The sequence below is a fragment of the Ciconia boyciana genome, chromosome 13 (assembly GCF_034638445.1).
Source record: "Ciconia boyciana chromosome 13, ASM3463844v1, whole genome shotgun sequence".
Lineage (NCBI taxonomy): Eukaryota > Metazoa > Chordata > Aves > Ciconiiformes > Ciconiidae > Ciconia > Ciconia boyciana.
The window spans coordinates 9,355,776-9,369,485 of record NC_132946.1 but is presented as its reverse complement, the minus strand read 5'-3'; the positions used below and the strand labels follow the sequence as shown (position 1 = coordinate 9,369,485).

Below are 13,710 nucleotides of genomic sequence, written 5' to 3'. Positions count from 1 at the left end.
GTAGATTACATCAATCTAAATGGATTGGAGCTTGCACTACTGAAACCAGGGGATAGTGGAAAATTTACTTCTTTAGGAGCAGAATTAGACCTCAAGTGAAAAATAAACCCCAGTCCCTGGAGTATTTGCATGCTGAGAGCAATATTTTTTAAGGAAATTACAAAAGTGACTGACAGGAGGTGGGTTTTGGTTTTTTGTTAGTCAGTCCTTTGGAGATTCATTCCACAGAGAAAGTCTTTAAGCTGCCTTCTGTCCAAAGTGTCGTACTTAGTGTAAGCAACAGACATGCCAGAGACGAACTGCATCATCTGCCTTGGGTGGGTCTCTACTACATTCACATCACCAGGTGCTCTGAATTCTACTTTCTGGGAGCAGGTAGTTACATTTTGGTGAGCAAATGAGAAACTTCTCTGGATTTCATTGCTACTACCATGAAAATCACTGGTCAACTGTTCTTTTCCATGTGTGCTGGTGGAAGGCTGCTATAGTACGCTCACTGTTTCGGGGTTGTCATACTTCTTATTTTTTTGTTCTAGGACTTTGAGGACAAATTAGGCCGACCCATCTGTGTGTGTATCGCCCATCATTATTGCACTGAATAATGGTTAATGACATTTCCAAACAGTAGCAGCTGTGTTGTGTGTCTCAAAATGTATTTACATGGTGCAGGCAGCCAGGGGGATGTCACTAGAGTTGTTGCTGTAAACCCCTGAGCACTCTTAGGAGTTTACCCTGCTTTACCCTAGGAAAAGGGCCAAATCTGGCTGCCTTGCAAACTCGTGACCAAACTCACTCATTGATTTCAGTCTCTCCACAATGGGTTGAAGACGGGCTTAATGCCCTCTCGTGTACATATGCTAGAAACACCATGTGTTCAGAATGGCTCTTTGTGTGTGTGTGTATGTATTACACAGCTCGAAAGCCACTTAACAGCCACAGTAAAGTGAGGAATGGGAGAAGTCATTTGCAATATGGGGAGAGCAGATGGAAGATATCGTGCCCTGTTACAGAGGCGTGAAGTTCCTCAAACCCCACCCCAAACGTTCTTGCCCTGAACCTCACTGTATGTGCTCCTGAAGTGTAAATTCAAAGAACTGAGCACTGCACTGTGTTTTTTTCCAGGTTTCACTGGGAATTTCATGTGGTTGTCGTTGCCCTGTCCATTTTAATTTCTCTGAGTACGTGGGCTTCCATGCACCTTAAGACATGCACCTTATCCTTACTCCCAATCTTGATTGACAAATGGTAAGAGGAGAAGCAGAACCAGTTAAACAGCAGTCAGATCAGAAAAATGGGGTAATTCTCTTTTCAGATCACCTTAACATCAGTAAACAGTGTCACTTCAGGCAGTCTGCTGTATGCCCTTTTTAAAAAGTATTAAAATGAGAGACAGGTAGCCTATAATTACTTTAGCTTTGAGTATCTGCTTTTTCAGAATATCATATGTAATTTACCAGGCTGGGGGAGAGTCATCTCCGAACAGTGAACTCTACAGCAGTAGGTCGGGGAAGCTGGCTCCGAGTCCACAATGAGACACAGAAGACAAGATGAGAGAGGTTGTACAGGACTTGTGCAAAGACACTGATGCCAAATTGGATAGTTTACTTCTGAGTAATTTCAGAGCTTACATTCAGTTTGCAAAAGTGACTTGAAAGCTTTCAGACACCCCTAACACATAGCAATTCAGTGGTTTTCCTGGAAGATTGGCCATGCATTGATGCCTGCAGAGATTCCACACGTGGGCTCTAACAGCCTGGTTCTGCTCTCCATAGTCCATTACTTCCATGGCTGCTATCTGTGCTTGTTGTTTCTAGCAGCATCTCTGACTGTTTCCTGACTCTGATCCTTAATTATACCCTTTATTGCCTCTATACAGAATCACAGAATTGTATAGGTTGGAAAAGACCTTTAAGATCATCGAGTCCAACTGTAAGCCTAACCCTGCCAAGTCCGCCACTAAACCATGTCCCTAAGTGCCACCTCTACACATCTTTTAAATACCTCTATTTATATACAGTCTATATATATTATCTAGTCTATGTGTATGCTTATGTATAGCCTTTATTTATCTAGATCTTAGTTTAAAAAAGATTTCCCCTTACAGGGTTTATTGCCTGTGGTAGCAATGCTAGCAGACTGTACTGTGACTGCACTAGATTCACCTAAACCAAGTGTCTCATAATTGAATAGCTGGAGTTCCTGCATCACATTGCTGCTGTCCAGAGCATGGATTTTGTGTCTCATCCCTTTGTCACCCTGTTTCATAGCAATGACTCTGTAGTTTGAGTTTTCACTGTCCTCCTCAGAGCTGATGGCCCACATCTGAACTGCATGCATTTTCTCCACAGAAGTGTCCCTCAGATATTACAGGTGATATTTATTGGCACCAGGCTTCTGAAAATCTTCATATCTTTATCATACCAATTACCATACTATGTTTAACTCCAGAATCTGAAAATAAAGCCCCACTGTTGCCATTTCCAAAGTCCTTGGTGCCATAGGAGAGAGTTATATATTAATGTATGGTGGATTATCCATTCTCCAAAGGCAGTGAACCAGAAATGCAGTCATTCATACTCAGCTCTCTTTCCATCTTTGCTCAGCTTCTTCAGTGATTGTGCCTTTCTTCAGAAGGTAATTGGAGAAATGAAATTTGTGCTCTTGGGGGGGAAATAATCCCCACCACGGAACGTGATGCGTGATACTAATGAAGGGCTACAACCACTCAGAGAACTAGAGTGAGCCAGGAGGAGGCAATACTTGCCAATTAAGTACGAGGCAAGATGCATGAAGAGGAGTTGAAAGAAGTCTCACCTGATCACAAGTAACATCTCCAGGTAAGCACAACCTATTTAAACACCCTGAGAAATTAGTTTTTATTTAGTAGTTGTTCAAATACTTAGTCTTCTCAAAAATTAAAGATGCCATCTGCTAATGCAAAAAAAAAAACCAACCATAATGCTGTGTTTTATTCCTCTTTCTTTACATGATTCTCGCTTTTATGAAGGAGGCTGGACTACCAGAGAGCAGTTATACTTTTCTGTTGTGTATCAAGCAGACTGAAGAAATAGCTTCTTTCTGCAAGAACATCTTCTAGGTCTGAGTTTGCAATTGCTGGCTCAGATCTAAGGGAAAAATAAAATGGCAGCCAATTCTACAAAGATTTTACTGATTAACCGTGAGTTCTGGAATCAGGCTTTTTTTAATGACCTGTTAAGGATAGAGATAAGAAGCAATATGTTATAAGCAGACAATGTGAAAAAAGAAAAAGCATCCATCTATATCTTTTAGTCTCTGGAGCTGAATATGTCCTGAGCACCATGTTCCCATACATACGGCTCTAATTCACTTCAGTCTTTTGCAAAGTGTTTGCAGAGTATACACAACTACAAATGGTATTTTGTGAAACCAAATGCAACTCTGTATATTTAAGGACAAATGCAGATGTGACAAAAGCATTAGTCTGGTAAACAAATCAGTAATAGAATGTGGAAAACCACCTCTGAGTTATTCAGATACTTTGCTATCCAACTAATACAAGGCAAATGCCAGGGGGAGGAGGGGGCACGGTCTTTTCTTTGGAGAAAAGGAAGGCAGAGCAAATGGTGCGACATGGAACATACTTCTGGTTAATGTTTATTGCTTTAGCAACAAAAGCAACGGTAAGGATGTTTATCACATCTCTTCCATATTGGCTAAATGCACAGACCCCTCACCCCTGCTTGCTAGCGACTACCCTGGTCTCTGAGTAGTTGTGTGATGGTTATATCCTGGATTCTGAGGCAAAAACCAGGAACAGAAGATGGCATCCATCCTGCAAATCTGTGTTTGTCATTAGTAGCCTTGTAGGGCTGTAGGGCTGGGTGAGACTGCTGTGGTGCTTAAAACATGGGAATAGTGGGTCCAAGTCCTGACAAGTTCTTGTTCTTTTTTTTGTTTTTTTTTTTAAACACCTAGCTGTTCACAGTTTCAAGCCCCTACTTTTGTTTGACAGAATAGGAACTGTCAGCTCCAAGGGGAATTCCCTGAGAAACCTGTGGACAGATGAAAAAGCAGGATACTTTAAAGGTTTACCAGAGCTCCAGCTTACCCATACGGAGGGGTGGGATAAAATGTCATAAAGAGGTGGACTTGCTGCTCTGTATACATCTGTTCCATTTGGAGCCAACAGCTCATCTGGGAATGTGCACATCATAATACTATTATTGATTTTTCTGTCTCTTGTAGGAGGGAAATAATCATTAAAAAATAGTTCTGATAGTTATCGTCTCCAAAAGCCCCCATATATCTGCTTTTGTGCCATGAAGATTTTACTTGAATTTCAAGTGTTGCGGTCCCCATGGAGCATCCAGACACTCTGCAGATTATTCCACCAGTATCACAAGACTTTTGCACCTTTGAATTTCTCAGATTATGAAGCTATCGGTCGTTGTGAACAGGAAGTCCCTGAGTACTTTAATTTTGCAAGAGATGTGCTGGACAAGTGGTCTCAAATAGAAAAGGTAGCATTTCTGAACCTGTAGAATTCAGCATTTTTAGTGAAACTGTGCCCCTATACCCAAAGTCAAGTCTAAAACCATCACTGGCTTCAGTGGGACCAGAATTTCCTCCCCTGTTTCTATTTTAACATAATCTTACATTGCAGAGAAAGGAGAGGCAATTTGCTTGGACATGGTGCTTTGTCTCTGTGACTCTGATTCAGCAGTGTGTGCAGTGCTGGGTTCGTAAAAGCCTCTAAGTAATTTATAAGCATTGCAAATCAGGTAGATATACACACCACCTTATACATGCCTTGGAAAAGGGCTCTTTTAAACAAAACATGCTTAATATCCCTGCCCTAGAATATGTAACGCTATCAGATTCCACTGCCTGGCGCATCCCAAAAACTCTGCAAGGAACTACGGGAGTCTCAGAAGTAACCAGCACACTATTTACCCTTGCATTGTGTATAGGAACGAAAGGGACCATCAAATCCAGCTCTGTGGTGGATAAATGGAAAAGGAAATGAAGTGAAATGGAGCTTTGAAGAGCTGGGCTTCCTGTCCCAAAAAGGGGCCAACATGCTGTCTGGGCCATGCAGTCTGCAAAGAGGAGACTGAGTTTTAGTGATTCTACCCCGAATCCCAGAGTGGTGGCTGCTGAACGTGGCTTGTATGCGAACAGGTGAATTGTATCATTCCTAATGGTCTGTAGGTTGTTTGTTACCTTCTATGCCAAAAGTTGGTTAACAATTCATTTAACAATTACATTTTTTATTTGACTTCGTAGCTTAAACATTTGATGCTCAAAGGGGCTGACAGGGGTAGTCTCTTATGACTGATGGAATTACCTTCATCATTTTTCTTTCACTTTCTGTGGCTTGTGTTGATTGTGTTAAATCAATTTGGTTGTGTTAAATCAATTTGATTTAACTTCAACAGACTTAAGTTAAAGCTGCTAGTGTTTATTGCCCCAAAGTTGTACTTTCTACTTACATTGTGCCTGGAGAAAAGGAGCTCGTAGAAACAGAAGCTATTTTGTACTTCAGATCTGCACATCTGTATTCAAGTTCAGGTGTGTGGGACTTGTTTTACATTATTCTCATTTCTGGATTGAATAGTGCTGGTATTCAACAAATCAGGAGAAGCTATTAAGTGATCAGGACTGAAAGTTAAAAATACCTAATAAATTTCCCATTTTATTGCACTTTCAGGTGTTATCATCATCCCAGGGACAACACAACTGACAGCACAAGACATTTGCTATAGATTGCTGGCTTCCAAGGCTAAGTGCATTATTACAACTGATGTGCTTGCTCCTGTGGTGGACTCGGTTGCACCCAAGTGCCAGTTTCTGAAAATGAAGCTATTTGTATCTGAAAGCAGCAGGGCCGAGTGGCTGAACTTCAGTGATTTGCTCAAGTAAGTGCCTTCTACCTTAGCTCCATCATAGTTGTCTCTAGTGGAGAACTTCTCATGTTGTATAAACACACTGGTGCACTTGTGTCTCATTAATGAACTAGATACCTTTGAGGGTGTGGGAGAGAAGGCAATTTAGTCTCTTTTCTATGAAGAAAGGGAATATTTGGGAATAGCCAAATTGTTAATTAAAAATTAAGTACAGTCTTGTGATGTCTAGGTTTGTTACATATGACTATGAAATAATATGGAAAAATGGATAGGAAAGCCTCTTTTATTGACAGCTGTGGCCTGTTTACCCTCTAAAGCTCAAAGAAAAATATTCTATACAAATTATTCCAATCTAGATTCCTAAAACTTGATGATAATAAGGCTAATGCAAATAGCTTTTCACTACAAAAGCCTAAAAAAGCACACTGCAAAATGAACCTAATGTGTTTAGGAATCCACCTGCCTCACTACTGAAAAGCAGCTACTGAAATGGCACCCGACAGACGGCTCTGCACTGCAGTGCATGGGACTGTCGAAGGGGTGGAAAAGCGGAGAGGGGAACGGAAGCAAATACCCTGCTGCAACCTGCTCAAGGCCCTAGGTGTGATTTTACCAGCTGATATTTTGTTAAAAGCATCTATGTAGCTAAAACCATTATTTCAAGGTGGGATCCAAGCTCTTCAGTCACTTTAAGAGCTTTATAAGGTGTACCATGTGTTCTCACAACCACAGGTGTCTGAACTAGCATTACCTGTGCAGTTCGCTGGGCAGTCTCACTGTATTTCCATCTGCCCCTTTGAACAACTGCCCACTTCAGTGTCCCTAAACTGGAAGACAGAGGAAGCAGTAACACTGCATTCTCAAACCTCCTAGAGCTACTAAAAGATTGTCAAGTCAGTTTGATGAATCCTCTTTCATGCTGGGCTAATATTCGATGGCTCAGTTCCATGGCAGAGGGTAAAATTGATTTGATAAAAGCTAAATATTGTCTGGAACTGCGTCGGTCCTGCAGAGGCTGTCACTGGCAGTCAGGCAGGTAGGCTGTCTGGTTTCCCCGGATGGCAGCCTTGCAAAATGCTGTCTGGCTCCAGGGTTGCTCAGCTGTCAGGCTCCCAGTCTTCCCAGAGTGCTGGGCTGCTGTCCTGCCTGGCTCGTGGTCTCTCCCGATCACTGGCAGCCTGCCTACCTAGTGGGCTAATTGCCCAGACTTCCCAGCTCCCCGTGTCCTCGGCTGCCTTAGCTGGCTGCTAAGCTGGCCAGGAGGCTGCGGGGCTCCGGCGCGAGGGCTCCCGGGCAGCCTGTCTGCCTGCCAGCCAGCACAGGGAGACGGCTGGCCCGGGGAGACAGACTTCCCACGCCCAGCCTTGCAGGCAGGGGCAGTGTTTGCGTGCCAAGCAAAACCTTTTTGAACATCAGTCCTGGCAGAGAAAAAGAAGCAGGTTTGCTTTCTCATCCTAGTATGAGATGAGAAATATTTTCCTCCCATGTGCCAGACAACCAAGAGTTTGAGCCTCCCCACGCTTCCCAAACACGGCAAGGATAACTACCCGGTGGGACCACCTACCGAAAGAAATGGTGGGTCCTCCCTCAGCTAATCACACTACAGCTGGAAGATATGCTTTCTGGAAGGCACTTCGTTCAAACACAAGATGCCAGGCCTTTTGGTGGTTGTTAAGGGAGGCTAATAAAAGAGCCAGTTGGTGTTTTTACTCTGGGGAAGGTGGACATGGAGAATAGTTAAAGAGCAAGATCAGCAACACTTTAATACAGAACTAGCAATGCAAGAGTGAGGGGATCTCAGTAGTTTCTTAGCCCTCACGTCTCCCTGTAGAAACAATCCTGCATGTACTGGGCACAGAGGATCCAAGCTAAGTGTGCTGAGTGACACCAGCCACTGTTTCATACAGACTTTCATTTTTATTAAGGGCTGCCCCTGCTGTCCATAACTGCGTGAAGACAAAAAGCCAGGATCCAATGGCAATCTATTTTACCAGTGGCACCACAGGCTCCCCCAAAATGGTTGAACATTCCTATGGAAGCTTTGGTCTGGGGTTTTTTCTCTGTGGGAGGTAAAGTATTCAGCTAATTATGACTTTACAGTTCTGAAATGTGAAGCAAATACAAGAGTTTTTGTATGTGATAAAATTATGATAGATGATGAGGCTCCCACAGTACTATACGTGTCATTTCTTTTGGTCTCCTCAGCTGAATTTTACCCAGGAAGCAAGGATCTTGTTCAATATGGTATATGGCTCCATTTTAGAAACTACTTGCCTGATAATCCAGGCTAAATAACATATTCAAATAAATGAGTTAGGATACCATTTGATTTTCTTTATCTTTGCCATCAGTATAAAGGCTAGGCAAAAGACATTTATTTGAGCTCTTGAGTTTCAGATCAAATTTACCATGCCTTTCTAAGCAAAAAAAAGAAAAGAAAAAAAAAAACCTCACATTTTTTAATTTCCACTTGCAGGCTCCCTTGTATTGACCACCTTTGTCTTCAACAGATACTGGATGAATTTGACTCCCTCAGACATCATGTGGAACATGTCAGACACTGCTTGGGTAAAAGCAGCTATTGGGAGCGTTTTTGGTCCATGGTTCCAGGGCACATGTGTTTTAGTACATGCCATGCCACAGTTTGATCCAAAAACAGTATTAAATGTAAGAACACCATGCTCACAATGAACAGTTACTCGTGTTTCATGTTGTTTTCCAGGCAGGCCACAAAACTAAGCCTCTTAGGTTTATGGGATTAGCTGTTTTAAGATGGCATAACCACAAGGTGATTGTTCTTTGAATAGGAATATAATACAGGAAGGATTTTGCAGCATGACTCTTTTGGGCACAGGATATTACCAGCTGCTTCTGATCAGTAGGAGTTACTGGTATTAAACTTCTCCCCTACTGTATTTCACTACTGAATTGATAAATTAGCTGAATTACATGTAAATTAGTTACGCTGCTGTGACCCTTAAGAAAGGCAAGTCATTACTGGAAAACATTGAAGCCGTAAGATTGGCTTGTTCCTAAAAGAAATTATTTTCAAGCTTCTCAAGCCAATCTGAGTTTTAATCTAACACAGAGGGAAGAGTGCTGCTCCCAAATGGCTCAAAGTACCTACGTGGAAAAGTGTACATTCCTAACATGTGGGGGTTACTTGGGGATTTTAATCCCATTTCAGTTCCTTTCTAAAATGGTAGTTGCTAGTTTGGTTTTCTTTTTTGTATACATTTCTTGGCCTTGCAAACACCCGCTTGCAACATGCATGGGGTTTCACATCTCTGCACAAAATGAAGTTTGATAGTAGAGGCTGCTTTACCCATGGTGTGGCTGAAGTGAAGGCTGGTGAATGAGAGGTCTTCCCCTTGCTTTTATTTATCACCACCTGTCCCCATCTCTGAGCAAATTTTCATTGCAGGCAGAAGTGAGGTTTAAAAAAAAAAAAAAAAGTAAGGCTTAGCTCCACATGAGTGACTGTGAATCATCTGCTGGTGTTACAGATGAGAAATAAAGATGTCTCAGAAAACAGAGTCTCAGCTGGGATCTTTATTTTCAGCTGAGATCTAGCAAGGCACTCATGTCCTGTGTTCTGTCCCAGCTAAAGGAGGATATATAAATTTGGCAGTCCAAACCAACTTTTTAATACAGCATTACTCTCAACTTGGCCAGAGCTCATGGAGACTTGGCTCTGCGTATGTCAGGCCCTTTGTCAGGACAGCTGAGGGAATTGCAGCATGTCTAAAGCTTTGCAACAGTCCATTTCAGAAAGTGTGGAGCCAGATAAAAGACTGACACAGGCAAAATGTTCAAAAGAAACCTTGAATTTTAGGTGCCTCCATTTTGAGGTGCCTGACTTTGTCCTAGGGTGAGATGTGGGCTTTACTGAAGTCCCCTGCAAAACTTTGTTGCACCTCCACGGCCAGGGTTTCATACCAAGGAACGGTCCTTGTGCTTCAAGTGAGCATCAGGAAAAACTAGGTACACCAGTGATTTACCACAGTCAATGTACCTCTTCAGCTCATGTTTGGGGCACTGTAACATCCTTTCCTGAACACTGACAGTGATGGCAATTACTTTGCTTTCCATGTAAGTGAGGTTACAATCAGGTCTTGTAATTTGTGCCCTAGTATGGAATAGAACAAAATAGTTAGCAGCAAGTTTTTTCCCAAAACAATACTGTTTAACCCTCCTTTTTTTTTTAATTTGTCAGACCTTGTGCAGATATCCAGTGACCACTCTGTGCAGCGCCCCAACTGCCTACCGCATGTTGGTACAGCATGACCTCACCAGATACCGCGCGTCTGTTACAAGTGACCGTGCTGTGTCTGTACAAGCTATTGCCTGGCTCTTTAACAATGGCTTCTACAGGCCCTTATAGCCACTTAAACTCTCAGAGTGGTGGAAATTCTGTGTTGGAGGCAGGGGCTGTGAGGAGGCAGAGCCCTTTCCTTAGCACTGCAGAGACAGGTGACAAAATCCACCCCTCAGGCACCTCCAACCCAGAGCAAATTTTGCCCTGAGGCGTTACAGACAGTAAATACAGAGGCCGGTATTCAGCTCTTGAAGGCACACGTGTGGCTGCACTGCCATCAGTCCTGTGCATCTTTGCAGCTCACCACTTGGGCAGCCCCTTTCCAGCCCCACTCCAGCTGGAGCTCTAGGCTTTCTCTCAACCCTAACCCTAACTCTAAGAGAGTCCAGTGTGTCCTGACGTCATGGGGTTGGACATACAGATGTCAGGGAGAGCAGAATTTGTCCCTTTCTGTTCTCTGATACGCAGCAATGTCCTCTGTCTATGAGGTATGCATTCAAGACACTGAAGCACTGTTTGACCGGAGGGGACCCACTCAATCCAGAAGTGGTGACACGGTGGAAAAGCCAAACAGGACTCACTATCTATGAAGCCTACGGCCAAACCGAAGTTGTACGTTCAGCTTTTTTGTAAAGGGTTACAACTCAGCTATTACTTCAGGGGACTTAGTTACCTCATTCCTCTTGGTAAATATGGAACTTGACCATGTATATTTGACTAAAAAGAAAGATGGCATTAGAATACATAGCAATTGCCTACAAGAGGGTTTATTGTTTTGCTTAGAATTACAGTTTGCTTATGATACTGCTTCTAAGACAACTTAAGTTGTAAAATATCTTGAACTTTTTGTCCAAGACTGTCAGTGAAGTTCACAAATGCATTGGCTCGCACAATGGAAGATTTAGATCTTATGCTAGCTCACCAGAGGGCATAGTACAAAAACAGGAATAGCCTCAGGAATGACAGTGAAAAATACCTGGGCTGGTTGTTCGGTTTTTTCCAACAGGGAATGATATGTGCAAATATGAAAGGAATGAAAATTAAGCCAGGTTCCTTGGGAAAGGCAGCTCCCCCCTACGATGTTCAGGTATGGTGGTCCCCTTTTCTATTTGCTGTTGATTTCATAGGAAGTGAAACATGAGAGTACAACATACCGTGCAAGTTTCAGTACCATACAGTGGTATTCAGGGCTGGCTGACTTTTTTGGTTGAGCTCTTGGCTGCTGGTTAGTTTTAGAACATGGCGCTCTTAAAATGGGAAGTTATAATCACCCATTTGCCCTTCCTATTGCAGATTATAGATGAAAATGGCAGTGTTCTGCCTCCTGGGAAAGAAGGAGACATTGCTATCAAAATGGATACCAAGCGGCCATTTACTTTTTTCACTCGATACCTGGTAAGCCAAAAGTGAATTTCTGGAGAGCTAGTTCAGGCCTGCAGCATGGTATGTATTTATACCAAAAGGAGCAGGTGCAAGACCAAAGAGTTTGTGGCTCTTCTTGACTTGACAGTGTTCTGACTTACGAAACTTCCATTCTCTCCCCCATTCTTCTGCAGATCTACTGTGTGATCTTCAGTTCTGTATCTGCCCTTGTGATCAGTTTTCCCCTCTGGAAAAAGCAAGCACAAGCTCTTGCATTCTTGAAACAGAAAACAAGCAGTGAAAGATACTATGGGTAGTGTCCAAAGAGGCAAAACTCATCTCTTTGCTTAAGGCTTCACAATATTTAGAATGCTTAATTGTTGCTCGTTCAACAGGATGATCCAGTGAAAACCACTTCCACAATCTGTGGGAACTTCTATATCACTGGAGACAGAGGGACAATGGATGAGGATGGATACATATGGTTTATGGGGAGATCTGATGATGTCATCATCTCCTCCAGGTTTGTAGATTTCAGTTAAAGTGCCAAGAAATGTCAAAAAATAACCATATACCTTTCACTTACTAAGCATTTCATTTCTCTCTCCTAGGTATCGTATCAGACCATTTGAAATAGAGTGCCCTGATACAGCACCCAGCTGTCGTTGAGTCAGCCGTTGTCAGCAGCCCAGATCCCATCAGAGGAGAGGTCGTTAGCGGTCACTCTCCTATTCATAAAGTGCCTTGTGTGATACAGCTTACACTCAACTTCCACTGAACTCATAAGGCTCTTAATATAGCTATACAAACTTTTCCATCACTTTACCCAAAGTGAGGGGAGCAGTAGTTTGTGTATCCCGTATTCAATTTTTTTTTTTAAATTAAAATATAATCCTCAGTTTCCTAAAGAACATGACAGTGAATATAAAGGTGACTCTGGTAAGAACTGATGTACACTTCGACCCACTGCCTGGAGAATTACGTTCTTTAACAACATATGTTTACAGAAAAGGTCCCAGCATCTAAGAACTTTAGAAGTCCTTTACAGAACTCTTACAAATTTGGAAGCAGAGCTTGAAACTTTTACCATGTATTACTTAAGACCTTTAGTAATGTAAGATAGAAACAGTCTTTCATCCTAATTTTAAATTTGCTTACACAAAAGCAAATTTTGCTCTACAGCGCAAGTGTGATACAGCAAGCCTCTTCTGCAGGCAATACTCACTTATTCTCAATTAATTGCCTCATTTGTTAGGTTGCTGTAGTTTAATTAATGCTGTGGTTTTTATTTATTTTCCCTTTGTAGGTGGTAAAAGCTTTTGTGGTCTTGTCTCCTTCCTTTAAGTCACAAGATTCAAAGAAACTGGCCTGTGAATTGCAAGATCATGTCAAGAAAGCCACTGCTCCATACAAGTACCCCAGAAAGGCAAGTGAACATGAGTGTATTAAAAAAAAAAATCCCAAACACCTGTTTTAACATGGAGAGGCTAGAAACGGAAAGATTAGACTCACTTCAAACTCAGAAACAAAAAAGCCCAAATATGTACTGTGCAAGAAAAATGACAAATATTAAAGATTATTTTGAAAAATAATAGATATAATAATAATCTAAATCCAAATTGGAGTTATTTCCCCAGTCACCAAATACTTATTTAAATTAAGTAGGATGGAGACCTATGCTGTTCTAAAAAAAAAATTCTAAATGAAATCTGCTCATATTACTTTTTTCCTCTTTTGAATCAGATTGAATTTGTCCAGCAGCTGCCAAAGACGATCGCTGGGAAAAATCAGACGGAATGAACTGAGGAACAACGAGTGGGGACAGATTTAGTTTTGATAAGCAATCTAAAAAAGCCTATCTCTATCAATTTCATTCAGAATGGAGGTTTTCTATTACAACTGTAAGCACCAACATAGGATTATATTTCACCCGTTACGCAGTGATTGTGTAATAATGCACAAGGTTTAAAAACTCCAACTGTATGGTTTTTAAGTGCTTGCATTCTTGCTTAACAAAAATCGAGCCTACTTAGCAAGGCATATGCAAACATATCTTCCAGCCACCTAATGCTTTTCAGAATTACGGTACAAGTAGAAGTAAGTGATTACCAGGTGAAGGAGCAGTGTGTTCATTCAGAGGCT

General features: G+C 41.9%; 1 protein-coding gene across 1 annotated transcript; it reads left to right on the top strand.

The window, feature by feature from the left end:
- The first annotated feature begins 4,301 nt into the window (after window positions 1–4,301).
- Window positions 4,302–13,399, top strand: LOC140659008 (acyl-coenzyme A synthetase ACSM4, mitochondrial-like). Its single transcript, XM_072878157.1, is given in 15 exon segments — window positions 4,302–4,502; window positions 4,953–5,163; window positions 5,693–5,900; window positions 7,814–7,957; window positions 8,399–8,555; window positions 10,105–10,193; window positions 10,695–10,818; window positions 11,213–11,293; window positions 11,500–11,601; window positions 11,964–12,091; window positions 12,180–12,206; window positions 12,208–12,277; window positions 12,875–12,994; window positions 13,312–13,347; window positions 13,349–13,399. Coding segments are annotated over 15 exon segments (1,749 nt in total).
- The last annotated feature ends 311 nt before the right edge of the window (window positions 13,400–13,710 follow it).